We start from the raw sequence: 25,760 nt of genomic DNA, 5'->3' as shown, positions 1-25,760 counted from the left end.
AGAAAAACCAGGTACATGTCCGCCTACTCAGTCAGGTTCACTCGGGACATGTGTTGAAGAATGTAGAAATGATCATGATTGTCAAGAGGACCAGAAATGTTGTTCCAATGGATGTGGACATGTTTGTCTACATGCTATCTATATCCAAGGTACTTTTTAAGATAGCTGTATTTTCTTATATAATATACAGAGATCTTCCACCGTTATGCTTGAATTATGTTCAAATGGATGTGTGGTATATATCTGTCTTTATTCATGTCAACACTGATAATTTTTCTCATGAAGGTTAACTATAACTCTATTGTTTTAGTTTTTTAATTTTCTATCTTATTTTTATGAAATGACGATTTTACAACTGTCAATGCTGTTTGCTTTGTTTTCACCTGTTTTTGCATAGAGTATTATTGCTTCGGTATTTTAAGAATTCCTTCATGAAATTATTGCCGAAATGTAATGGAAAGAGGAACATATAAGGAAATGGAATCTGCAACTCTTTCATGAATATTTAGCTGTGCGGCTAGGAAATTCGGCGAAGTTTTCAACATTATGCGGAAGACTGATTTGACTCTCTGTATGCTCACTCGACATATGTGTGGCAAAAAGTGGGCGCGCGTTGAATGAACAAAATAGAGGCCTTTTTGCTCATTGTGATAAGAAAATAATTGACAACATTAGCTGGTGTATATTTCCAAGATTTCAAACTGTTTAGTATATTGTCCAAAAATTTTTGTAATATTACGTAAAAATCACTGTGACAGTATTTCTAAATATTATAGAAATAACGGGCGACGCGCTGACCATTAATGTTTATTTGTGGGCAAGGGCGAGAGGAAAGCCAAAAATTAACGGGCAAGGCTTGCCGAGCCCATTAATTTGGCTTTCCTCGAGCCCGCGCCCACAAATAAATGTTAATGGTCAGTGCGGAGTCTGTTATTTCCATTATATTATCAACGAACCGGAGAAAACCGTCAAAATTAGCGAAAATGTTCGGAGCGAACGACAACTGGGCCCCAGAACTGAGCAGTACGCGACGCACTGTCATGCGCACGGTAAAATATTGGCAAATCTGGAAATATTTTCAGAAAAAAGTATCTCAACTTGGCCCACAAGTGCTCCATTTTATTTTGTGATTGATTATGATTTGCGTTTGAGCTGCAAAGTTACGATACTTTGAGTTGTTAATCTTATTATTCATATTCAAGGGCATATAAACAGACCATTACTGTCTATTTGTGGTCAGTCACGTGGTTCAGCTCGACCAATCAAAATGCGACAGGCAGGGCATGGTAATATAATTTATTGTAATGTGCTAATTCTTTGGTCTTACATCATTATTATAAAGACTACCGGTATACATTTTATTTTCAAGACATTGAGAAACCAGGTGAATGTCCTTTTGTCCGTGGGAACGATGGTTTTGGAACCTGTGTGGAGGAGTGTAGTTCTGATGGTGATTGCTCTGGTGATGAGAAATGTTGTTCCAATGGCTGTGGTCATACATGTGTGAAACCATTGGCAGTTCCAGGTATGATATAAATTAAATGTGATACTGGAGGAAAGTTTTGTACATGGCTTTATGATTTCAGAAGTAGAATAATTTTCTTGTATTTTGAATCTAATCATTTCCATTTGATCTTTATAAATAACCTGTCCCACTATATGCACATATGACTTTCAAAACCAAGCGGAAAGCACAATTTTGTTGTGTGTCAACTTGTCAATATATGATAAATAAAGTCTAAAAGTTACGTTACAGCTATGCAAGTCTACATTCATTGATGTTGTTGCAAGAAACAAAGAAACAAATGTTAAATTTGCCTTCACGTACATATAGTGTGCATGATTTTTCCTATCTGAATATTCACCATTTACAATGAGTTGTTACCCTAAGATTAGCCTGCTGTGCTGATATTCTTTCATAGTAATTCATGAATGAAAAGATTTCATCGTAGGACAGTGTTAGCAAATCGTGGAAATCAAAACAACTTTTCTGTGCTATATCTTTTCTCAGTAATTCAGTTTGTCAAGCTCATGGAAGCTCTCTGCACATTTGGAAATCCTGTTGTTTACCATTGAAATCAAAACAGCCTATTCTGAAGTGTTTGTCACGCAACAGGCTTGTTTATTTCATCATCAAGGATTATTCATAGAAGTTTATGACAAAGATGTTTGTGTTCTTTAGAGTAACAGCACCAGGAAACCCATTCAGAGATGGGTTAATAATGCTAGTTGATAACAATAATATAGTAGCGACAACAGCATTTCAAAGTTATCATCGGGTTTGTTATAATATTTATAGTTAAAAATCTCTTAGTTCATTACTGAAGTAAGAAGGACAGAGATCAGGAAGTTTCATGTACTCTTGCTTGGTAACAGTTAGCGACTGAAGACTAGTTTACGTCGCCCAACTGTTTAGAAGTGCATATTCCTGCTGGTATTTGCACAGTAGCACAACTCTAGTTTATACATCCTCCGTCTGGTCAGGTTTTAGTAGTATCCTTTTTGAAGAATGCACCATAGCAGTTAATATTGTAAAGGAGATCTATGATGTTCCTTTGATGGTCATTGACATGTTCCTCAAGACATGAAAAGTGTCACATACCTTCCAGTATTCTTACTCAATGTATATTACATTTACTTTCTGTTCATCTGCCACAACAATATTCAAATTCACCAATTTGTCATCAGGGTCTGTGTGCTCCTAGAATATTCTTGAAAGTCTGTGAATTTTAAAGCCTGGAAAGTCATTTGAAATTACTTCAAAATAAAAATGAGTTGTGGAAAGTCCTGGAGAGTTGATACGCACCCATAGTTTTAGAAAATAACGAAACATTCAGTCATGATATTGAAAATGATATGTAACATGTTAGACAATATGATGTACTGTAAAATGATACCTAGAAAATGGAATTTTGGCCTATAAACACCTTGAAAATAGCTGAATAAAGTACTTAAAAAAGCTTTCAATTGTAGTTGACTATGAGTGTATTTGACCCAGTGTTATGTCTTTTTGTGCATAAAATATTACAGTTCTGTAGTTTGACTCTTTGATACTGTGAACTCATAAAGGTTTCCCATTTGTTTCTCAGAAAAACCAGGTACATGTCCGGCCGTTCAGTCAGATTCAATCGGGGCATGTGTTGAAGAATGTAGAGATGATTATGACTGTCAAGGAGACCAGAAATGTTGTTCCAATGGATGTGGACACGTTTGTCGACATACTATCGATGTCAAAGTGCCAGGTACTTTTTAAGATAACTGTATTTTCTTATTCAATATACAGAGTTCTTCCACCGTTACGCTTGAATTATGTTCAAATGGATGAGTGTATATTAATATGTTTCTTTATTCATTTCAGCACTGATAATTTGTTTTAATCCGACAATTGTATTATTTTTCAAACTGATCATTTTCTTTGACAGTTTTGCTAAGGAAAAAAATTAGGTTGACGACCAGCTGTTCAGTCAGGGTAGTCATTCAGGTCTGTGCAGAATGTAGCAATGATTGATTGCAATAATGGTGGACAAGCTGCCCCAGAGGCTATTGATACTTTTATTGAGATGTATTTGAAAAACAGAAGTAGATATCAAAATCTCTTGCCGTACCTTTAAGGTTAAGAATCTCTTGCAAGCTTGAATGCTTGTTCTTGTGTAACATCTTGGAATTTAGTGGATTAGTGGTCACAATCTATTTGGATTAAACTTAAAAGGTTTATAAAGGTTTTGCTGGGAGTATCTAGCTGTATGTACTATCCTTAACCCTTATCCAGCCAGGCCTGTCAACTCCTCATCTTATAAGTTAGTATTAAAGTGGTATTGAGCCAAAACCTATCCATATTTTCACCTATTTGGCATGGTATGTAATTGTTTAAGTATAAGTGAGTAAAAATCATGTTTACTACATATACATGTTCCAAGGCCTCAAAACATTCAAGCCTTTGTCAGAATGCAAGATATGGGAGATATTATACTTATAACTAGTATTAGCCAACTTGACCTGATGATGATGACATATTAAATTCGCAGCAGAAGGGTTGCGCGTAACCCTGATGATGCCCCTAGGTCACTGGAAATTAATGCAAAATGCTGTCTGTGATCTTGAATCTTGCCTTGTATTTTGCCACACACATGCCACACTGTGAAGAGGAAAGACAATGTCATAATCCAAATTTCCTACATGCTCTGTTCTGACTTATCATTAATGTTCTTTCAAAGGACAGGAGATACTGATGAAGGGCAATCTGTGTTTCCTCTGGCTTCTGAAATTTTTTAGTAAATTTACGAATCGGGTATTGAAACTTTTCGTAAATTTTGAAATTTATTAAGTAAACTTAACCGTTCCAATACGGAATATCATTCAATCAAATTCAAATTAAGTACAACATGTGCTTAGACAGAACTATTTTGAGGTTTGAGGGCCTTCAGCTCTCAATCAACTAGCTGCTTCCTTGCATTCGTATATTTACCAATCAACAATGAAAAAAATTAGTAAATCATCTAAAAAATTAGTAATTTTACGAATTTGAGAGTGGATGAGGAAACACAGGCAATGACAGTGAACACAGTATTCATAGAATGAACACTTCGGTGTTACTTTAATTATTCTACAAAATACTGAACAGTTGAAGGAACAATTACATATCAAACAAGGCAGTATTGCTGAAGGCAATGAGTACTTGGGCCGTGATAGAGTAATTTTGAGGACAATATATACTACTATTCAAATATGGTCTTGAATTTCCTCCTGTCAATTAGGCATTTGAGTAACTGGTTATTAAACGAAGCAATGGCATGACAACGGCAAAATATGTCTAGCAACTTTTGTGGAGTTTGAGGCAGGGGTTCTTTATTTATAGTGGAAATTGCTTAAACTCCTTAAATATTCAAATTACAGCAAATTTCTTTTGTTCTCGATGGTAGATGTCTAATATTTAGATGGGCATATTTAGATTTCTACCCTATAGTTATCCCTATATACCAAAAATCGGACATCCAGCTCTATTGGCTTGCTCAGAATTAGATATGCACATAATTAATGAGGTACAATATGTGGTGTCATTAAGGTGTCCCATCATACCAAATTTGAAGGGTGTAGCACTTGTGGTTACTGAGTTGTGGACAAATATATATATATATTTGAGGTCAAAGGTCATTGAGGTCACGTGACCTTTTGTCATAATAATTGTATTGCTAAGTTATTCCTATATACCAAAAATCAGACCTCTAGCTCTATTGGCTCGCTCAAAATTAGATATGCACATAATTAATGAGGTACAATATGTGGTGTCATAAGGTGACTTATCATACCATAGACCCTAAAAACGGAGTCCGTTTTTAGGGTCTATGATCATATCAAATATGAAGGATGTAGCACTTGTGGTTACTGAGTTGTGGACAAATATGTATATTTGAGGTCAAAGGTCATTGAGGTCAGGTGACGTTTTGTCAAACAAATTATATTGTTAACTTATCCCTATATACCAAAAATCAGACCTCTAGCTCTATTGGCTCGCTCAAAATTAGATATGCGCATAATTAATGCAGTACAATATGTGGCGTCATAAGGTGTCCCATCATACCAAATATGAAAGGTTTAGCACTTGTGGTTACCGAGTTATGGACAAATATGTATATTTGAGGTCAAAGGTCGCCAAGGTCACATGATATTTTGTCAAAATGTCTGAGATATCTGTGTGAACCGATGGACTCACTGATGGACTCACGGACGGATATGACCCAATCTATAAGCCCCCTGGACTTTATCCGAGGGGACAAAAAACTGTGTCACTGCATCCTTTAGGCAATATGAATACGATGAGAAACTAAATTTTTATTTTTTTTGGCCTTATACATGGGAGTCTATGGAGAACTGCCTTATACATGGGAGTCTATGGAGGTGTAAACTAAAAAGTCCTCTAACACGGCCAAATTTGATCGCATTGTGAAACAAATCGACGTGCATCTGTATGGGGTTAGGTACTATTCTTGTGCAAAGTTTGAAAGAAATTGACCAGGGCATGTCTGAGATATCTGCGTGAACGGACGGACGGACGGACTGACATGACCAAACCTATAACTCCCCCAGGACTTCGTCCTTGGGCACTAAAAACAATGCAACAGTTATTACAGCTACACCGGCGGTAGGTTCATATCCAGAGCACCGTACGGTCTGCCGCCGTCGCTTGAAAGCAATCTCATAAACCTGGCCATATGGGCAACTGTGTATGGGCAGCTGGATACTTGACTTCCCGGAGAAGGAAGGCGAGCTGTCACGTTCAAGCTCAGGATTATTTGTCGATCAAATTTCAGTAAATTTACCTTACCTGGATGAAATTTTGTCTATAGGCTGAAATTTCGCCGAAGTTTGACAAAATTGCATCGATTTTTCAGGTTCATATCCGACATTTTTGAGTTTTGAGTGCAGACAGAAATAAGTTTTGAGGCAACATGGCTGCGACCCCATGTTGACCCCTAGCCCCGCGCGCGTACGATGCTATGTGCTACAGCTAACACACAGCATCGTACGCAGGGCCGCAGGGCTAGCGAGAGAGTTGCCGACATCGACGGTTATTTACGAGAAGTGAATAAAAGACTGTCATTTTTGGAAGCGATCGAGTAGCTGAGGTAGGCTGGGATACGACTTGGGCCCAAGAACGCTGAATTTCGGCAGTAATTTGGCTTTTTTAAGTTTTTACGTCAAGTCCCAAAATGGATTTGAAGTCACCGACCCTACGTACGGGTCTTTGCAGGGCTGCGGTGAGCGGGGCGATTAGCTGTAGTGGAACACACAGCATCGTACGCAGGGCTACAGTAGTTGACCCCAAGTGAAAATGTGTTCGCGATCAAATCTTCCTATATTTTTTTCAGAATTTTCGACAAAATCATTGCTTCTTAAATCTTTTGTAAAATATAAAATACTAAAATAAAAATGCGATGTGCCATGTCTCCAGATTTCTAAAATATCGTTCGTTGACCGTTCGACGGAATACTCATTTCGCAAACTTGTGACGCAGTTGAAATTCAATACTCTAGACATCCTCCAAATTATCCAACCATTCGCGTTAGAGTTCAGCTCGCTTAGGGTATCATAACATTCTTCGGCCTTCGTTTAGATCGACCCTAATCTCTCCCATTTAGGAAATAAATACACAAGCTACCTTGACAAAACTTCGTGCACCATCCAGGACCAAACGCACTACAAATCTGTCTTGACGTCATCATCTCCTTACATGGTAATCGGCATACCGTATTTTTTAGCAAAGGAGACACAGAATACGTTGGAGTATTCAGTTTCAAAACGTATTACATTGTGTGATGTTGTCAAAAAAAGGTAATGTTACTGCAGTGGTATAAATTACAAAACACAAAAGTTCAAATCAGTTTATTTTGGACTGGCTTTACTCAACATTTCATATTGTTTCTTATGCCAGATTTGACCACGTGCTTACTGGCGACCCCTTTACATGCAAATTTTGTGTCAAATGGTGTGTTCTCCTGGAAAAACAAACGTACGATTTCTATATGAAGGAGGCGAAATTTGCCCTCAAAACTCGAAACCACCCCTTTATGGGGTGTACCTAGCTATTTTGAACGAGCTTCTCGAATCTGCAGCTCTATTTCGAAATGATGGTCTGGTTTTCTCAGCTCAAGGATAAGTGTTCTCCATCACTGTGAGCATTACTATTCTCAACTGGGGGTACAGTTTCCAGTCGTAATGGTTTTCATTGTGTCCGGGATATAAAACCTTTCCTTTTCACAATTTTACTCTGATTAACACTAGTCCACATCTTGTCAGCGATTAAACATGTTTCAAGTTTAAATGTTAAATTCTGGTCTCGAGCCCTCTTGTTCGACCAAACTGAAATTACCCCTCCCACTTTGGCTCGTCCAGTGGGTGTAGCAAGGGTCGTGCCAATGACTAGGAAACGGAGGGTGCATTAATTGTTGCATTTCGGTGCACATTTTGATTATATTCAGAAGATTTTGTGGCAAAAACTCAGATAGAGAAGCATTAATATTCACATCTCACTTATTCAAGACTGGCTGAGAGCAGCACTTCCATTCTGTTAACATCATTACGCCATTTATTATGCCAAGAAAGATGAAGCCAAGACATTTTGCCCTCCCTGGTCTCAGCCAGAAATGGTCATACCTTACAGTTTTTTCCCACGGAATGAAAACAAATGTACTTGGGCTGAGGCCCAAGTACAACAAGCACTAATTACGAAAATTGATTACATTCATTTCAGGTCATATATTTTGATTATTTCTTGCTTACTTGTTTCAGTGGTTTTCAATATTATTATTGCATTTTATTATGTTACAGAGAAAGAAGGCAGATGTCCCGCTGTTGGGCTTGGAGTTGGCGGTATCTGTGTGGAAGACTGTAACAATGATTTTGACTGCGAGGGTGATGAAAAATGCTGCTCCAATGGTTGTGGACATACATGCATACGCCCTCAAGTGTCAGGTAATTGTGGCACTCTTGTTTTTACTCTAACATGGTGTTATGGCTTGTAGGCTCATATTGATTGTGTTTCAAGTGAAGAATGTATAATCTTTTCATTTCTTCCTAACTTTGAAATTTATCCTTCTTAAAACGTGGTATTCTGTGAAAATTGTCTACAAGCTGCCTCAACACTTTACAAGTAAATTGCTGTATGCCAAGAACTATAAAGGCCTTTATTTGTCTTTGTACCTTTACAGTCATTATCAAGTCAGGAGAATGTCCTGCTGTTGAAAAAGGAGCCTTTGGCACCTGTTTTGAGTTCTGCACCCACGATGGAGATTGTCCAGGCACTGACAAGTGTTGTTCCAACGGCTGCGGACATACCTGTGTATCACCAGCCAAGAAAGGTATGGCTTTCAATGCATGTTTTAATAATTGTACGTGCTTGACTTACTTGCATCTGTCAAGGTGGTGCCTTGTGTACAACGCAAATGAAGCAATGTATGGTCACTGTGTGCATATTACTGTACATGATTATTTACACAGTGAAGGGTAACTTTTTCCATCGCAGTATTCATCACATCTTTCACACCCGGTGGACTCAATTTGAATATTTACACTGCTTTTGTCAATATGTCTGGTTCATTGATATTGTTTGTAAATGGCATATCGCAGATTTAGTAACATCTTGACATAATGTACACTCCAGCAGATTGTTGATCCAATGAATCCTGACAAACAATGCCAATAACTGAATCTAAGTAAATTAATACTGTGACCTACATTCTGCAGACTCATGTCTGTCTATTCCTCCTCAAATGTGGTACACATGAGAGCATACAAGTGGTCCCCAGATACACTTTGGTTGTCATAAACCTACTGTATGACTCCACAGTCTTTATCCACTCTGTTACAGAGAAGCCCGGCAGCTGCCCAGCTGTGGAACCAGGTGTGAGTGGAGTTTGCATAGAGTTCTGTTCATCAGACGATGACTGCATCGCAGAAGAGAAGTGCTGCTCAAATGGGTGTGGTCACATCTGTCTTCCTCCGTTTGATCTTGGAGGAGGAGGAGGAGGAGACAACAGAAAAGATGAAGGAGGTTTGTGCTCGTTTAATTACACTATTCAATGTCAAGGGCTAAGGCAATTTGGTGTCCAGAGTTATAGCTGCAGTGTTTTACTGACGGTGACTCTCAAAAGTGAAAGATTTTATTTATCCACAACAAAAAACTAAGTGGTTACCTTAGCCATCAACATTAAACTCAGTGAGCCAATATGTCCATTGTGCTTTTGATTGACTTGACATGATCGAGTGAAATCTGTGATATGGGGAAAAAATATAAGTTGTGTATCAGGATAGTATAGAACAATTTACAAATAATGTAAGATTATATTCCTGGCTGTAGAGTTGACGGTATGTGATGCTTTTTAGGTCTTACTCCACTTTTTGTCTCTTAGATTTACCTGATTGCCAGAAAGAACTCCAAGAAGTACAAAGACGTGGTTCTCCACCAGGTAAGGCAACAGTTTCCATACAATGCAGATATGTATGGTGCTAATGGCACAACAATTTTTAAAAGGAACTCTATTACCTATGCGCACTGTTGTCTTTCAATCACGGACTGACTTTCAGAGATGTGTACGGTATATAGCAACTGAGATATTCATATATCGGTCATTTTGTTGGCAATGAATCATCAAGGTGAAAGCTATTGGCTCTTTAGCCAGTGTATTCAGGTTTGTACAAGTATTAGCGCCATTCTGTATGCAGTCTCGTATTCTCCCCAAATTTGTTCTCATGGTTTACAGTAAAGGGATTCAGTTATACAGATCAGATTGCTAAATCTTTAACACATGTAGGTTGATGGAAATTACATAAAACAAGATTTCTTCTATAAAAATCAATATCTGTGCTAAAGCCATCAAAAACTGTCCCCATGGAGATGTCCTGCCTTCTAGGCCAGAGTCAGTTGTACATAATTTTTAATGACCATTTGGGGGCGATATATTTCTCATTTCGATGCAGGATCGTTCACACCAACCTGTGCAGGTGATGGTTATTATCATAAGAAGCAGTGTTATCATAGCATTGGTTATTGTTGGTGTTCAAGCAAAGATGGTGAAGAAGTGGCAGGGACGCGTACCAATGTTAGATATGGCGACACACTTGACTGTGGTAGGTGTATTGTAACAAGGGGTACATGTAACACATAACAATCTGTGTGTCACTATGTGACTTTGCGTTCTATAAGATGTTGATTTGTAGGAAATATTTTTGTGTTATTCTGATTCTCTTTGTCAGACAAACATTGAGAGTACAGAAATTACAAGACCTGTGGGAAAAGAGTCATAACCCAAAGAGATCCCATTGTTAAACACAACATGGTGACAATCAATGTGCTGTGTGGTATCTGCTCCGTCTCAGTGTCATCATGGATGTAAAAAATCCATGGTGCAAATACGTATCTGTAAAGACTCTCACTTGTAAAGTATTAGTATCATCGTGATTTTATTGTATTATTTTGTTGCAGACAAACCGGGAACTTGTCCTGCGGTAGAGCCCGGATATTTTGGTAGCTGTGCTGAACTCTGTACTTATGATCATGACTGCCCAGGGGATGAGAAGTGTTGCTCTAATGGCTGCGGCCACTCATGTATCAGAGGTGAGGTTCAGTCCTGCTGTCGTTGCTCCAAGTCAAAATGATGTCAATATAAATTCAGTCACAAAATGGAAATCGTGTGTACTCTTTACTGGGTCTGGCAGAAGTCAGTGAGAGTAACGTAAAGTAGCCTTGTCACTGTGTAATGTAGAGCACAAAGATAGAACAGAAATGATAAATGAATCATGTATTTACGGATAATTTTGATAAATAATAGGCAAGAAATGTACTTGAAAAATCTCAGAATATGAAAGAATTCTCGGAGATGCATTGTCTTGAAAATCTTCAACGATAGGTTTGATTCCTCTTTATCTAGACTGACAAACTATACAATTCTGCCATTTTGCTATTCACAGTACCAGCTGAAGTGGACTTGCCACCCTGCCACAAGGAACTCCGTGATGCTGATAGGCAGGGACCTTTGCTAGGTGAGTTACATGGCAATGTCACCTAACTGTGCAACATACTTGTCACTCATGGCAACTTGCTGTCAGTTGTAGGTGCTGATTTAGAGTAGACATAGCGATTGTATTCTCTGTATAAATATATTACATAAAGTTGTGAACTCCTGGTTTCACTTGTCCAGTCCATGGTTTACCACGACAGTTTTACTTTCACACGTTTAAGATTATATATTATCCTGAATACATGGGTTTATGTACCCGAGAGCAGGTAACAATGTGCCTGATGCCAGGAGGGCAAATTGTCTCCTGCTGCAGTGTATGGATATTCTTCTTCTAGCATTAAGCATCTACGTTGACATCGAAAACGTCAAACACCTTCACTGGACCGGGTAACCATGGAAACCAGTCAGTACTTGGTTCTCTGGCCCGCCTACTTCTCAGATGATCCTATTCAAATCAATGCACTGATTTGCACTCACATCGAGACTTGTAATAAACAGTGAAATTCCATGAACATTTTCTGTGAACACTCGACTTGGTTCTGCTTTCAGGACTTTTCATGCAGAAGAAATGTATTAGGCATGACACTATTGTGCTCATTGTTGTAGACAGACCATTTTCATCAAAAATTACAGCGGAAAGGGGAGGTTTCTGTGTAACATTTTTCAACTCAAAAGTTGTAACGTAGATTGTTGGCGGTCTGTGCTATATTAATAATAATTTCTCTTTAAATTGTTATTTTACTTACTTTTATTTTTATTTTAGTAAAACCTGTGCAGAGACAGATTTCAGTGTACAAAATAAAGGAGATGCAATATTCAAGAACAACAACAATCATTGCTTATAAAACAGGTGTAATCTAATACAAGATATGATAATACAGAAGGCGTTTTGAAAAGTTCTGTGGCCATATGAAACCTCAGGACATAGAGAGAATATGTTTCAAATGCGTGATAATGTTGTTATGTTGTTGTAGGAGCCTTCAAGCCGACTTGTAGAGATGATGGGTACTATGACAAAAAGCAGTGTCACAAAAGCATTGGTTATTGTTGGTGTACAAACAAAGACGGTGAAGAAGTGGAAGGAACTCGTACCAATGTTAGAACTGGAGACAACCTTGTCTGTGGTAGGTTTAGTTGAAGTATGCTGTACAAGTGAACTTGATCAGTAAGCAACTGCAGAAGTCATTTTTCAATTAGTCCTTTTAACTTTCAATATTGGATCAATCGCATTTCCCATACATGAACTATCATATCAGTTTTGTTCAAATTGTGAAAAAATCTGTAAAGCTGTATTCTTGGGACAATGTTTGTCACTTTTGGTCAAAAAATTCATAAAAAACATCACATTTTATAGTATGTCCTAGTCTGATTGCTTTTGTATTACAGGTTTGTAAGGATGACCTGACTGAGATTGTTGAAATTATTCATATTTATGATTTTTGGGAAAATTTGCTGGTTTCTGTCAAAGGAAATGTCCAACGTTCACCAATATTCTTTTCATTGACAAACCAGCCCAGCAGTGGAGCTATATCTGCCACTAGGTCGCTTGTTTAAGGTTGCATATACCTCAGAACGGATATTCAGACTCTTAAACTTTCACCATACTTTTTGTCCGGCATATTTTGAAACTCATGGAATAAACAAATATTTCAAGGGGTTACTTTTGTGAAAATCAAAAATTTCATTAAACCAAATAGAATTAACCAAGGGATGGCAGCCTTTTCGAATTTTCAGTAAATTTGTGGTTATTTGTTTCCATAGTACCAAACTTTGCATTGTGACCCTCAGTTTGCGTCGTTGATTTTGAAAGAGAATGACTGGAAAGTTTCCCTGAGGAGAAGTTCAAGTTAATTAGGTCTTTTAATTTCATCCATGGTAATATATCAGTCAACTGACAGCAGTAGGACTGAAGATGGATAATTTCTACAAAGTAAACATTGCATCTTCCTTACATCGTTTTGCATGCCACAGTCTACATAATATTTTAGCTTTTAGAAGGTGTGGTTGTGTTTTTTATTGCGGTGCTCACAAACATCCACAAAGCACTGACATGATCTCAATAACTTTTTTGATCATTTGAAGACAAACCGGGAACTTGTCCCGCGGTAGAGCCCGCCGGATCTTATGGTAGCTGTGCTGAACTCTGTACCTATGATCATGACTGCCCAGGAGATGAGAAGTGTTGCTCTAATGGCTGCGGCCACTCCTGTATCAGAGGTGAGTTAGGCAGTCTTAATTGCCATCACTAAATGAATGTGAATGTTGGCGCTGCACTAGCGGCGACACTGTGGCTCTATCTCTACGTTTTTTTGTTGGATTTTCGTCCTTGTGAGTGATATTTTTCCCTCATTTTCATACGTATTTTCATCATGAATGGTTGGAGAATGGACGGCAACTCGTTCTGTGTATTTTTGGTGTTCCTGGCTCTGTTGGTACACTTTCATCGATGTGGCGGAGTGAAGACACAGAACAGCCATGGTCATGGTCCATTTCCCTTTGTTTACAGCCGGGAAATCTTGCTGAGCTTGCGTGACCAACAGGTGTCTGCTAATGTTTTGAATGCTAACTTTCCAGTTGATATTTTACGTACAACGATACACTCAGACGAGAACGACAATTTTACTGCAGGAACTCACAAGCGAAGGAAAAGAGGTAGGAAGGGTGGTGTAAGACAAAAACTGAGACAGCGAAAATCCAGACTGCCATTACCAACTGTTCTTCTAGCAAACGTTCGTTCTTTACGTGCAAAGGTCGATGAACTGCAAGCTAATGTAAACTACATGAATGAATATAAAAATTCATGTCTGCTTGCTTTCAGGGAAACTTGGTTGGATGAACAGGTTTGTGATCAAGATTTATTTGTTGATGGTTTTGGTACACCAATCCGTTTGGAAAGAGAAGACAGGAAAAGATCATGGCGGCAGAGTGTGTTTTTTATGTAAATGAGCGATGGTGTAAAACCGTGACTGTCCGTGATGGAATGTGCACACCTGATATTGAGCTATTGTCTATTTCTCTTCGTCCGTTCTACATTCCCAGAGAATTTTCTCAATTGTTTTTCACTTTAGTCTACGTACACCCACGAGCGAATGTTTCTACAGCAGCTGAACACATATCAAATAATTTACAGAAATTGGAATCACTTGCCCCGGATGCTCCGAAGTTTGTACTTGGTGACTTCAATCATTGTGACTTTAGCAAGAGTGCAAAAAATATCCACCAATATGTTTCGTGTCCTACTCGTTTTGATAAAATACTTGATAGATGTTATGGTACAGTTCCTGACGCATACAAATCTTTTGCGTTGCCCTCTCTTGGATCTTCAGATCATAATGTTGTAATGCTTGCCCCTATCTATAAACCAGTCATTAAGCGGATTCGTAGAGTAACAAAAGCTGTGAAGAACTGGTCAGTAGACAGTATTTCTAGCTTACAGGCGTGTTTCGAATGTACTGACTGGGAGATGTTTTATCATTCTTGTATCGATTTTAATCAACTTGTCGATGTCATTTCTTCCTATATTTCATTTTGTGCGGATTCTGTTATTCCTACGAAAACTGTTAAAATTTTCCCCAATAACAAGCCATGGGTGACCAAAAAATTAAAGTCTATTCTCAACCAGAAGAAGAGAATCTTTTTTCAGGGTACATCAGGCGAGAAGCAGTTGATAAACAAAGAGGTCAAGAGAGCGATTAGGCAGGCAAAGTTAGATTATAAAAATAAAATTCAATCAAAGTTTCTTTCTGGTAACTTTCGATCTACTTGGCAAGGTATCAAGCATATGGCAGCAGTAAATAAGGTTACTCCTTCAGAGTCAAAAGTTACACTAAATAACTTAGACTCAGCGGCGCTGCCAAAGGTCCTGAACACATTTTTCACTCGTTTTGAAACAGAGGATTTCTCATCTCAAATCTCAAATCTAAAACAGTCATTATCTCCTGAGTTAGGGATGTCTATTGAGACAGAGAAAGTAGCTAAAACTTTAAAATCATTAAATGTGTACAAAAGTCCAGGTCCTGATTGTATTTGTGGTCGCACCCTGAAGTTCTGTGCTGATCAGCTTATAGTCTTACAACACCTTTTCCAAGTTTCTCTTGATACAGTTAGTATTCCTGCCATATGGAAAAATTCTATAGTAGTACCAGTCCCAAAGAAAGCTAACCATAAAAAACCCAATGATTTTCGAAAGCTGTACTTCCCTGGTAATGAAAACATTTGAGAAAATAATTAAGTCCATTATTCTGACAAAGGTTGGCAACAAACTAGACCCCCTACAATTTGCATATCGACCGGGAAAAGGTGTTGAAGATGCTAAGCTTTTCATTCTCAATACACTGTACAAACACTTAGAAAAAACAGGTGCTCATGCAAGAATCCTTTTCGCAGATTTCTCCAGTGCTTTCAACACAATCCAACGCCACATCCTTGCAGAAAAACTCTTAAAATTTAATTTTAGCAATCAACTTGTACTTTGGATTATGACTTTCTTACAAATAGATCACAAAGGGTGTTTGTCAATGGTATTTTGTCAAGTATCATTCAAACAAATACAGGTTCTCCTCAGGGTTGCGTTCTGTCTCCTCTGTTGTACATCCTTTATACTGACGATTGTAGAAGTACACATGAAGGTAGCCATCTTGTTAAGTTTGCTGACGATAGTGCTCTGCTTACACTTCTACAGGGATCAGAAGTCATCATGGTCCCGCTCTTAGTGAGTTTGTTGAGTGGTGTGATAATTCGTATCTAAACTTAAATGTTAAGAAAACTAAGGAAATGATAATTGATTTTAGGAGGCAAGAACGCAACCCTCCTACGTCCATTGTTCACGATCAAGAAGTCGAGATTGTTTCGAAGTATACATACCTTGGTTCAATATTTGACCAACAAATTGAAATGGGATCATAACACCGATGCTATACTGAAGAAGGGGCAGCAAAGATTGTACTTTTTAAGGAAACTGCGTTCATTCATGGTTGATAGACAAATTTTATCTCTTTTTTATAAATCTTACATTGAAAGCGTTATCTCATTTTCATTCATTTGTTGGTATCAAAATCTGTCTGTTAAAAACAAAACTTCACTTGATAGAATTGTTTCACTTAGCTCAAAACTAATTGGTATACCCCAGAGAAGTCTTTCTACGTTTTATAATCAGCAAGTACTCAGGAAAGCCCGCTCAATTCTTTTGTCTAGTGATCATATTTTATCAGCAGAGTTCGACACACTTCCCTCTGGTCGGCGTTTTAGATACCCGGCTTGCAGGTCAAACCGGCGCAAGTTGTCATTCATTCCAACCGCTGTGCGGCTTTTAAATGATTCCTAAACTGTTTTTTTGTATAGTCCTGCGTCTCCTCCATTTTGTAAATTTGTATTATATATTTTTGATGTTGTATTTGAGCCACGCCTTTTTAATTGCCCGTGTTTGGGATAAATAAAGTTCTATTGAATTGAATTGAAAAAATAAAGCTAGGTCAGGGAAACATTACTGACATCCGTACTTAGGTGTATGAGATGTACCAATCATCAGTTATCATCAGAGCTATTCTTTTGATGATTTTTTCACAGTTTTTGTTTTTGATGTCAAGTACAATTTCTTGTTGTACTCTCCAGCCCATGTTGAAAACACCAATAATTTAGATTGTCAACACAGCATCTATACATGTAAAATGTAATGCTATTTGAATTCTGGTCCAGACATGAGTTCACATGTCAACAATAACGATGCAGTCCACGCATGTACAGGCTGAGTTGACAAGCTGAGTGCTGTGTATCTCAACTTACTTTGGGGAATAGAACAACAAGATGTAGTAGACACTAAGTACAACAAAAATAGTGAAAAATCATCAAAGCTTAAAGTTACTGACCCTTAAAAGCCAGACAAATTATATTGAGAAACACAACCCCCAAATTAGAAAGCAGTTGAAGTTGGTGCACTGTGGCAGATGTTTCAAAACACAGACCTTGACATCTGTAGGATTACATAGCAAAGAATTTTACTGAAAATAAATCTTGGATCATGAAATCATTTACAAATGCATGTACCATGTATGTCATAGAATTCTTTAACTCATCTCTTCCAATTATTTAAATACGATGTATAGCTGTAATTCAAAACTAACATAACTCAATTTACCCACACATACACACCTTTACAGGCGTATTAATCATTTGTTTTACCAGCAAAAAATGTCATTGATTGTTTGTTTAATCTGGCCAGCATAGTGGGCACATGATGTTGCTTCATACCATTATGAACTGTCTTCCTGACTTTTTCCCATATACAGCCCAACCTGAAGAGGAGTTACCACCTTGCCATAAAGAACTGAAGGAAGTCAAGAGCAGGGGACGATTAATTGGTGAGACAATAATTCACACAATTTGCTGTTGATTTACAAATTTATCAAGCTGTGAATAGATTAGTTCACTATCAATACATTTATAGCTCAATGGTTTCACTGTCAGCCACCTTACACGTAAAAACACATTTCCCTGTTAGTCAAGTTACTTGCAGAAGGTGTTTGTTTCACCGGCAATCCACAAGGTTATGATCACATAGTTTCATTGTCAACCAAGTTGTGAATACATTGTGTTAAGGTAGAATGCGCCTCAGAGGTCAATATTCGGACTCTTAATCTTTTACAATATTTTTTTGTTTACCATTTGTTGGATAAATAAAGTTTTCATGGGCTTATTTTTGTGAATTTTGAAAGTTTCATTTTTCCCCATGAAGTCCACACAGGAATGTCAGCCATGTTGAATGTATCAAGTGTCCGTAAATATTGAATAATTTATTTCTCTGGTACCAAATTTTGCACTGTGACCCCTGATACTCATTGTTGATTCAAAAGGGAATGGCTCAAAATTTCTTTACAGAAAGTTTGAGGTGTTTCCTACCATAAAGTCAATTTAGTTATAAAGGAATGTTTGCATTTTGTACCTGGTAATAAACATAATGTCACTATCATGACAACATGGAAATTTTATTTATCATCATGCAAGGACTATGCTTTCCCTTTTAACAGAGGATGTCGACTCAGAGAGTCACACTCAACCCCCTCCAAGAATAGAGTTATGTGCACAAGATCAAAGTTGTCTGAAGTCTGTAAAATTAGGGGTCTCAGTACGCTAACAAAAAGTTATAAATTGTTTTGTGCACTGTAAACAACTATGTTTAACTGTGTTGAGAACAAGTACAGTTGACATCATCAACTAATCAATCTGTCAATAAATCTTGACTATCCCAAGTTCAGCCATTAAAGGGGAAGTTCACCAAGGATGATTTCAACATATGTGCTAGCTTTGTGGTCATTTATTCCATTGATTCAAAATAGATGGAGTTGATGAAGCCCTAAAATGCAACTTCTGGCACTATTTTTATCCATTTTTGTGAAAGATAGAGCGAGTTACAGCCTTGATTAAACTTAGCAACTTGTGGCTAAAAGCTATGGATAATGGAAATATTAATGGAGTAGTGTTTTTGGATCTTAAGAAAGCTTTTGATCTGGTTGATCATAGTGTATTGTTAGAAAAATTATCAATTTACAGGTGTGATGGTAAATCTCTTCGGTGGTTTAAATCTTACCTACAAAATCGCATGCAATTGGTTCAATTTAGAAATTTTTACTCTACAAAGCAACATATTTTGACTGGCGTTCCCCAAGGTAGTATACTTGGGCCTTTATTTTTCATCATTTACATAAATGATTTGCCACTTTATATTGATAATAACATTGACATGTACGCAGATGATTCAACCATAACTACCAGTGCAAAATGTATTCAAGAAATTGAGACAACTTTGAACTCTGACTTAAATAATGTTCATAATTGGTGTAAGAATAATAGAATGGCCATTAATTGTGACAAGACAAAGACAATGATTGTAACAACGCAACAAAGACGTAGACATTTGAATAAACAAACTTTAGACTGTAATCTTGGTGAAACGGAATTGCAAGCAGTACACTGTGAAAAGATTCTTGGTACGCTTGTCGATGAAAATCTGTCATGGAAGCAGCACTGTGACAAGATTTTTAAAAAAGTAAATAGTAATATTGCTTTGCTCAAGAGAATAAGACAGTTTTTACCTATGAATATAAGAAAACTTTTTTATAATAGCTATATTTTACCACACTTGGATTACTGTTGTCATTTATGGGTGAGCATCACCGTTTATGAAAAGGTTGCATAAGATTCAGAAACGTGCTATCAGAGTGATGTGTGATGCAAGGTATAATGCTTCGACCGAGCATTTTTTTAAAACAATGCATATAATGCCATTACCAGATAGAATAGTTTATAAGAATGTTTGTATGGTTTTTAAATGTTTAAATAATCTTGCACCGCAATATATGACAAGTTTTTTACCGAAATTGATCATAAAAGAGTTACAAGATCCAAGATGCAAAAATTGTTAGTGGTTCCTGCAACAAATAAGGATTTTTATCGAAAAGGCTTTACTGTAAATAGTGCCAATCAGTGGAATAATGTCGATTTAAATATAAGATCTAGTAACTCATTAAGCAGTTTTAAAACTGCCTACCTGAAAGCTTATTGGGTATAATTTTTTGTGTTTGTAAGTTTTAGTTTTCTTGTTAAATTTGTTTTTGTTATCTAGTGTGATTGTGCATTTTTTTTCCTCCTGTGTGCAGGTGGTGACTCCTGGCCACTTTTTTCTGTGCATTGTATTGTTCTAGCTTTGTTTGTCATGTTTCATGTTGTTCTGCTTTGTATCAGTTTGTATGTTCATTTGAGGGCCCTGGGGAAGATAAGCATCTTTACTGAAGCTTACCAGGCTACCCTCGTTAAACAAGGTTTAATAAAATAAAATAAAATAAGTTATACATGGTGAAAATGGCTTTTCCAGAATAAGTTAACACAAAGCTAGCACACATGTAAAAATCATCCTTGGTGAACTTCCCCTTTAAGAAGTGTAAAATCCTCACATTCTTTGTTTCATAGCAGTATCCACTCCATTGTCAACTTTGAAAACAAATTCTCAGAACTCTTTGCCTGTAATATACCTTTGTTTCAGGAGCTTTCAAACCGCGTTGTACTGACGATGGCTACTATCAGAAGAAACAGTGCTGGGGTAGTACTGGTCATTGTTGGTGTGCAAGCAAAGACGGTCAAGAAGTGGAAGGAACAAAGACAAGGGGACCTCTTGAATGTGGTAAGTTTCTTGGCGTTCAATTTCTGTACAAATGATGAGAAAATTTCATGATGTTAGTTTTTGAGGGCACTTTCACCTTATTTTGGTGATAGCGTCATCTTTTTTTTTATTTGTTGCCCAATATGATGAATATCTTCTACGTTGAATTTGTAGGCTCAAGAAATATTCCAGTTGCTATTAAATGATTGCTCTATTTATTCACAGATAAACCAGGAACGTGTCCAGCTGTGCAGAGTGATTCTGTGGGCATCTGTGCGGAGTTGTGTGACTATGATCATGATTGTGATGGTGAGGAGAAATGTTGTTCCAATGGCTGCGGTCATGTCTGTGTCAGAATAGGTAAGAAATTCCCTGATACTAATCAGCGTCTTTATTCCGACATACCAGTAGGAATCAAGATTTCAAATCATCACTAACTGTAATACAGTTAATGCCAGTGATTTAGTATAACGCACCGTGAAGTACCACATGGTGTTTGTGTGCAGTTTCATATAGTTATAATACGCTGATGAAAATGTTAGCGTATTTAGTTTTAACTTAAATATTGATTTTTTGTGTTGAATATTCTGAATTACCGGTAGTATCACAGACACAAAACATTTATCCGTATAGTATTTCACTGGTTTCACCTGTGCAAATTTAAAAAAAAGGTACCCAATTTTTTTGCATATTAGATTTTTCAACTCGCTCAACTTTGTTTGAAGTCAATCACCACTTTTATAATTGCATACAAATAATCTAATGTTACCGTACAGCCTTTGTGGCTATATCATGTAAAGATCACAGATTTTAATAAATTGGTTTAAAGAGTGTGTTATTATGGATTCCAATAAAGTTGTCTTGCATTATTGTGCTCACCACGAGAGGTGCGTTTCCTGTTTACTAAATGTATGCAAGGTATTAAGAAATTATCACTTGTGGAAAAAATTTATTCGTATAGCAACAATGCACAAGAGGGATATGTCTACCCATGTGCAGCCTAATATGAACTGTTGATTTTAGGCCAAGCATATTGAAACCTGAATCGTCACAGAGAGAAATATCATGAAGTGACCCTATTTATACACCAACAAACAGTTTCCCGCTAAGTCTTACCTGTATTTGCATGCTAGTTGCAATGTCTCCGACTGCTCCCACCATGAAATATCTTGTTTTGTGCAACTTTAATCGTAATTTCAGAATGTGACTAGTCAAAACTATTGGTTAGATATTTATTTTTGCATAGTATATTATGATTGAACACTGATATCGTCGCGAATCAGCCCTATTATGGCAATAACCCGTTCAGTGCCAAAGTCAGTTTTTATTGCCCATATAAAATACACCACAGTGAATTTTTTTTTCAGATTTTCACCAAAATTTTGATTAAAAATTGTAGTAGGGAAACGTGGCATCCATTTGGTCCAAAATTATAAGCAAATTACAGAAAAATTTATGAAACTTGGTAAAATGTTACACTAAAATTTTGATGGGAAAAATTACAGCACTCAAAGGGTGAAAGACAATGCAGATATCAGTATGTGTGGTGCTTCATTATTTTCTCAACAGGTCTACAATGCTGTTCTGTCTCCCAAATCAGACAAAAATGATATTGCCCATACATTAACAGACACGCTTAGACAGTCTAGTGGGAACATAAAAGTAACAATCTAGTAGATGCAAGCATTGGAATAATAGAGTTCGTCATATGGAACAGTATGCTTAAAGGGAAACCTAAGTCCAGCGACATTGACCGTTTATCCCTTCCAAAATCACCCTTGAATAAAATGCAGCTCAAATTTGCAACATAATTGCACGCGCCGACGACTACGGAGCGACGAAAAGAGAAGTTGAAGTAGACGACATTTATGGAAATGAGCTCGGAATCCCATGGGCGCGAAAGGGCTCATGGGAGAAGCGTGCGTGACGTCATCGGTGATACACGAACGTGTGTGACCGCTTACCAAAGCATTGGAGTCTATGACTGCAGGAGTGCAGTTCTGCACGTTACGACTCTTTAAATCTCATCAGTAGCATAAAAAATTATTAACTGTTGTTCAGTTGAGTGCAAAAATCACTCAAGGAAGAACAAACGGAGTCAGCTTTTATCGTCGTCCCACAGAACAGCTTTTTCGAAGACAGTGGCTAAAGAAAGTCGGGCGAGTTTTTAAATCTCAAAAGATACAAAGTTATGTTCTACTTCTTTCAGGATGTTTTATAAGGGATTTCGGGACTCTGATACCGATACAAGACGGTACTACACAATGCGGTTCGTATCTTGACATGCTGAGTCAGCCTACTATCGCCGGTTTTAACCAGATAATGTTAATATTGGCGATTTCGGGACTCTAAAATCCGAAGACGAAACTACACAAAGCGTCTCTCATCTCGACAGCCCGGATCTGCGAAATCGCTCTTATATACACGATAAATATAGGCGATTTCGTGACTATATCTGGTAATATTGATATTACAAGATACTGGAATGACTTCTTGCCTATTCTCGACCGCGGAGTGACGTCAGTAGGTGAAACGCATACGAGCGAGGTGAATGAGAGATCAGACGATACAGAAGAGAGAATGATACAGAAATTGTGTGGAAAAAAGCAGAACTAAAAGTTATGTCATTTATGTATATTGAAACTTCGAATATTTCTTTGGTGGTTGAAAAATTCAAACTTCCAACGGCGCTGACGCAAAAATGACGTAAGAATCCGCAAGTACCCGGATGGCCCGCGGTCGAGAATGATGTGTCTCGATCGGCACGCCGGGTCTGAGAAATCGCCGATATTATATTTACCCAATAGGCCTAAATATCAATTGCACCGGGACTCCTAGGCTAATATCGATATCGATACCAGACGATACTAGATTTACGTGCACTGTGTGGTGTCGGCACGACGGGTCTGCGAAATCACGGATATTTATCCGATAAATATCGGCGACTTTGGACATAAGCTTTCCCCACACAAACAAAACATTACCGTACACACTAATCCAAACCTCCCTACAAATATCCGAAGCGAAACAAACATTTCATTAACACAAACAATCGGATAAGAATGTAGGAACACATTTTTGCAACGAATCAAACACAAACTCGACACAAAAACATTTTGGATAGTTAGGTGGGGAGCCTCTTTCACATTTTTTACACCCGACCACCTCTGTCCGACTCTTAGTTCATAGCATCCGTGGCCGATAGTCAAGAATACTGTATGTTTACATTATTAGAATTATTCATGCACGAAATACATTTTTTACATGTAAAGGATTTTTTTCATTAAATTTCCACACGAACTTTCATACACTACAATCGGAACTTCGTCGAGAGGGCCAATCAGATATCACCGTGAGTTGGGGATTGCCGTGCAGGAATAACATTCTTTACATGTAATACATTTTTACTTGGCGATCGAGACCTGAACAGAGGACATATCGGACATCGTCGAGAGTTTTGGCTGGTCTTGTATGAAATGCATTCTTTACAACAATATAGACGATACTATTGTTTTAAATAGCGGGCAAATATCCATTATATCGGAGATTTCATCACTTTGTAGATCTGAGTAAGCCCGACTTCCTAAGTTCGACACCAACTTCGAAAAAAAGACGACGCTATACATTTGTCAAATTGCGAATAAATATTTTCCGATATACCGTATATTGAAGATTTCGCAACCTAAAAGATCTGGCTAAGCTCGACTTACGTATCATTCACGAACCAAAAATTAATTTTAAGCGACTGATAAAGAAAACTCTGCTTTAGAAACGTAACGCTAAAGGATCGCAGAGTCACTCAGTGTCAGGTCTCCAATCCAGTTCGGGGTCTGTAGGCCTACAAGCACAGTGACTCCCTCCGCGGAATTACGAACGATGTGTGGAGATACTTTCCCATTATTACATATCTTGGTTTAAATTAGTATGGTTTGATTTTAGTGTGGGGAAAGTAATACTCGATATGTCAGAAATATCGCTGTCCGAACTCTCTAGAGTCGTCTTACGAACGCGCTAAACTGTTCACGGTACTCCTCCAGCTGCAAGCTACAATCGTCTGTATCGCCGATGACGTCACGCACGCTTCTCCCATGAGCCCTTTCGCGCCCATGGGATTCCGAGCTCATTTCCATAAATGTCGTCTACCTCAACTTCTCTTTTCGTCGCTCCGTAGTCGTCAGCGCGTGCAATTATGTTGCAAATTTGAGCTGCATTTTAATCAAGGGTGATTTTGAAAGGGATAAACGGTCAATGTCGCTGGACTTAGGTTTCCCTTTAACTCTCTCAGTTGTATTTGTACTGTCAGTTATCTGTATACAGACAAGCAATGGTGTATAGCAGGCTTAGGCAACTATACAGAGTATCATAAATAATATTAACGCAGTTTGACAGACATCAAATAACAGAAACCAGTACGTTAAAAAACATCATGTATTCTAATCAGAAACCACATCCGTATCTGTTCTCTATTCTGATTTTTACATGTGTCTGTTTACAGAACCATCAGAGCCACCTTGTACTGCTGCTGTCCGTGAGGCCTATGCTAACTTTGTTCAAGGTAAGCAATTTGAATCTGTCATCTAATTCAGACCTAAAGTGTGCCTGAATTTTTTGTGCTTTGGATGCAAGAGAAGCAATTCCATTTCTGTTGCAGTTCTAGTGAACTCTTGCAACACACGTCTAAGCGAGACACTGTATTTTGACTGCTGTTGTTATCAAAAGAGGAGTAAAATTATCTGAAGGATTATAATAGTCTTGGAGGGTAAAACAAAGCAAATTTTGTAATATTCAAATCAAATCAAATCTATACACACACTTCTCTGGTAGTCTGTATATGCTCATCGTAAGATTCATTTTGTCCACCAGATGTATGTATGAACATAAACACTCTTGCAGGTCAAGAGTACAGTGAATTCGGAAGTGATATGCTATATTTAATCTTGCAATATCGACACTTTCTGAGCAAATTCCCCACCCAAGGCACATGGCGCATTTTTGTGCCAGACTTTGTTAAAAGTCTAAGCATATATATACTTTCCAATTGGTTTGTACTTCAAGAAAGTTACCCACACTACTTTAAATCTTCTTGGTTGTCACTC

At 37.7% G+C, this 25,760-nt stretch overlaps 1 protein-coding gene across 1 annotated transcript in view; it reads left to right on the top strand.

Moving 5' to 3' along the window:
• Positions 1 to 25,760, top strand: part of LOC139134449 (balbiani ring protein 3-like) — a 50,656-nt gene that overhangs the window by 24,394 nt on the left and 502 nt on the right. Inside the window, exons 28-43 of the mRNA XM_070701310.1 lie at positions 3 to 149; positions 1,370 to 1,525; positions 3,090 to 3,242; positions 8,326 to 8,469; positions 8,706 to 8,855; positions 9,365 to 9,547; positions 9,906 to 9,962; positions 10,474 to 10,623; positions 10,979 to 11,110; positions 11,464 to 11,535; positions 12,488 to 12,637; positions 13,596 to 13,730; positions 17,798 to 17,869; positions 20,548 to 20,685; positions 20,890 to 21,024; positions 25,160 to 25,219. Of these exons, the coding sequence (XP_070557411.1) occupies positions 3 to 149; positions 1,370 to 1,525; positions 3,090 to 3,242; positions 8,326 to 8,469; positions 8,706 to 8,855; positions 9,365 to 9,547; positions 9,906 to 9,962; positions 10,474 to 10,623; positions 10,979 to 11,110; positions 11,464 to 11,535; positions 12,488 to 12,637; positions 13,596 to 13,730; positions 17,798 to 17,869; positions 20,548 to 20,685; positions 20,890 to 21,024; positions 25,160 to 25,219 (2,034 nt within the window). The remainder of the gene's footprint in view (positions 1 to 2; positions 150 to 1,369; positions 1,526 to 3,089; positions 3,243 to 8,325; positions 8,470 to 8,705; positions 8,856 to 9,364; positions 9,548 to 9,905; positions 9,963 to 10,473; positions 10,624 to 10,978; positions 11,111 to 11,463; positions 11,536 to 12,487; positions 12,638 to 13,595; positions 13,731 to 17,797; positions 17,870 to 20,547; positions 20,686 to 20,889; positions 21,025 to 25,159; positions 25,220 to 25,760) is intronic.

This window comes from Ptychodera flava, chromosome 6, assembly GCF_041260155.1.
Source record: "Ptychodera flava strain L36383 chromosome 6, AS_Pfla_20210202, whole genome shotgun sequence".
Lineage (NCBI taxonomy): Eukaryota > Metazoa > Hemichordata > Enteropneusta > Ptychoderidae > Ptychodera > Ptychodera flava.
Note: the sequence above shows the minus strand (reverse complement) of the source record. Positions and strands in the feature narration are given on the sequence as shown.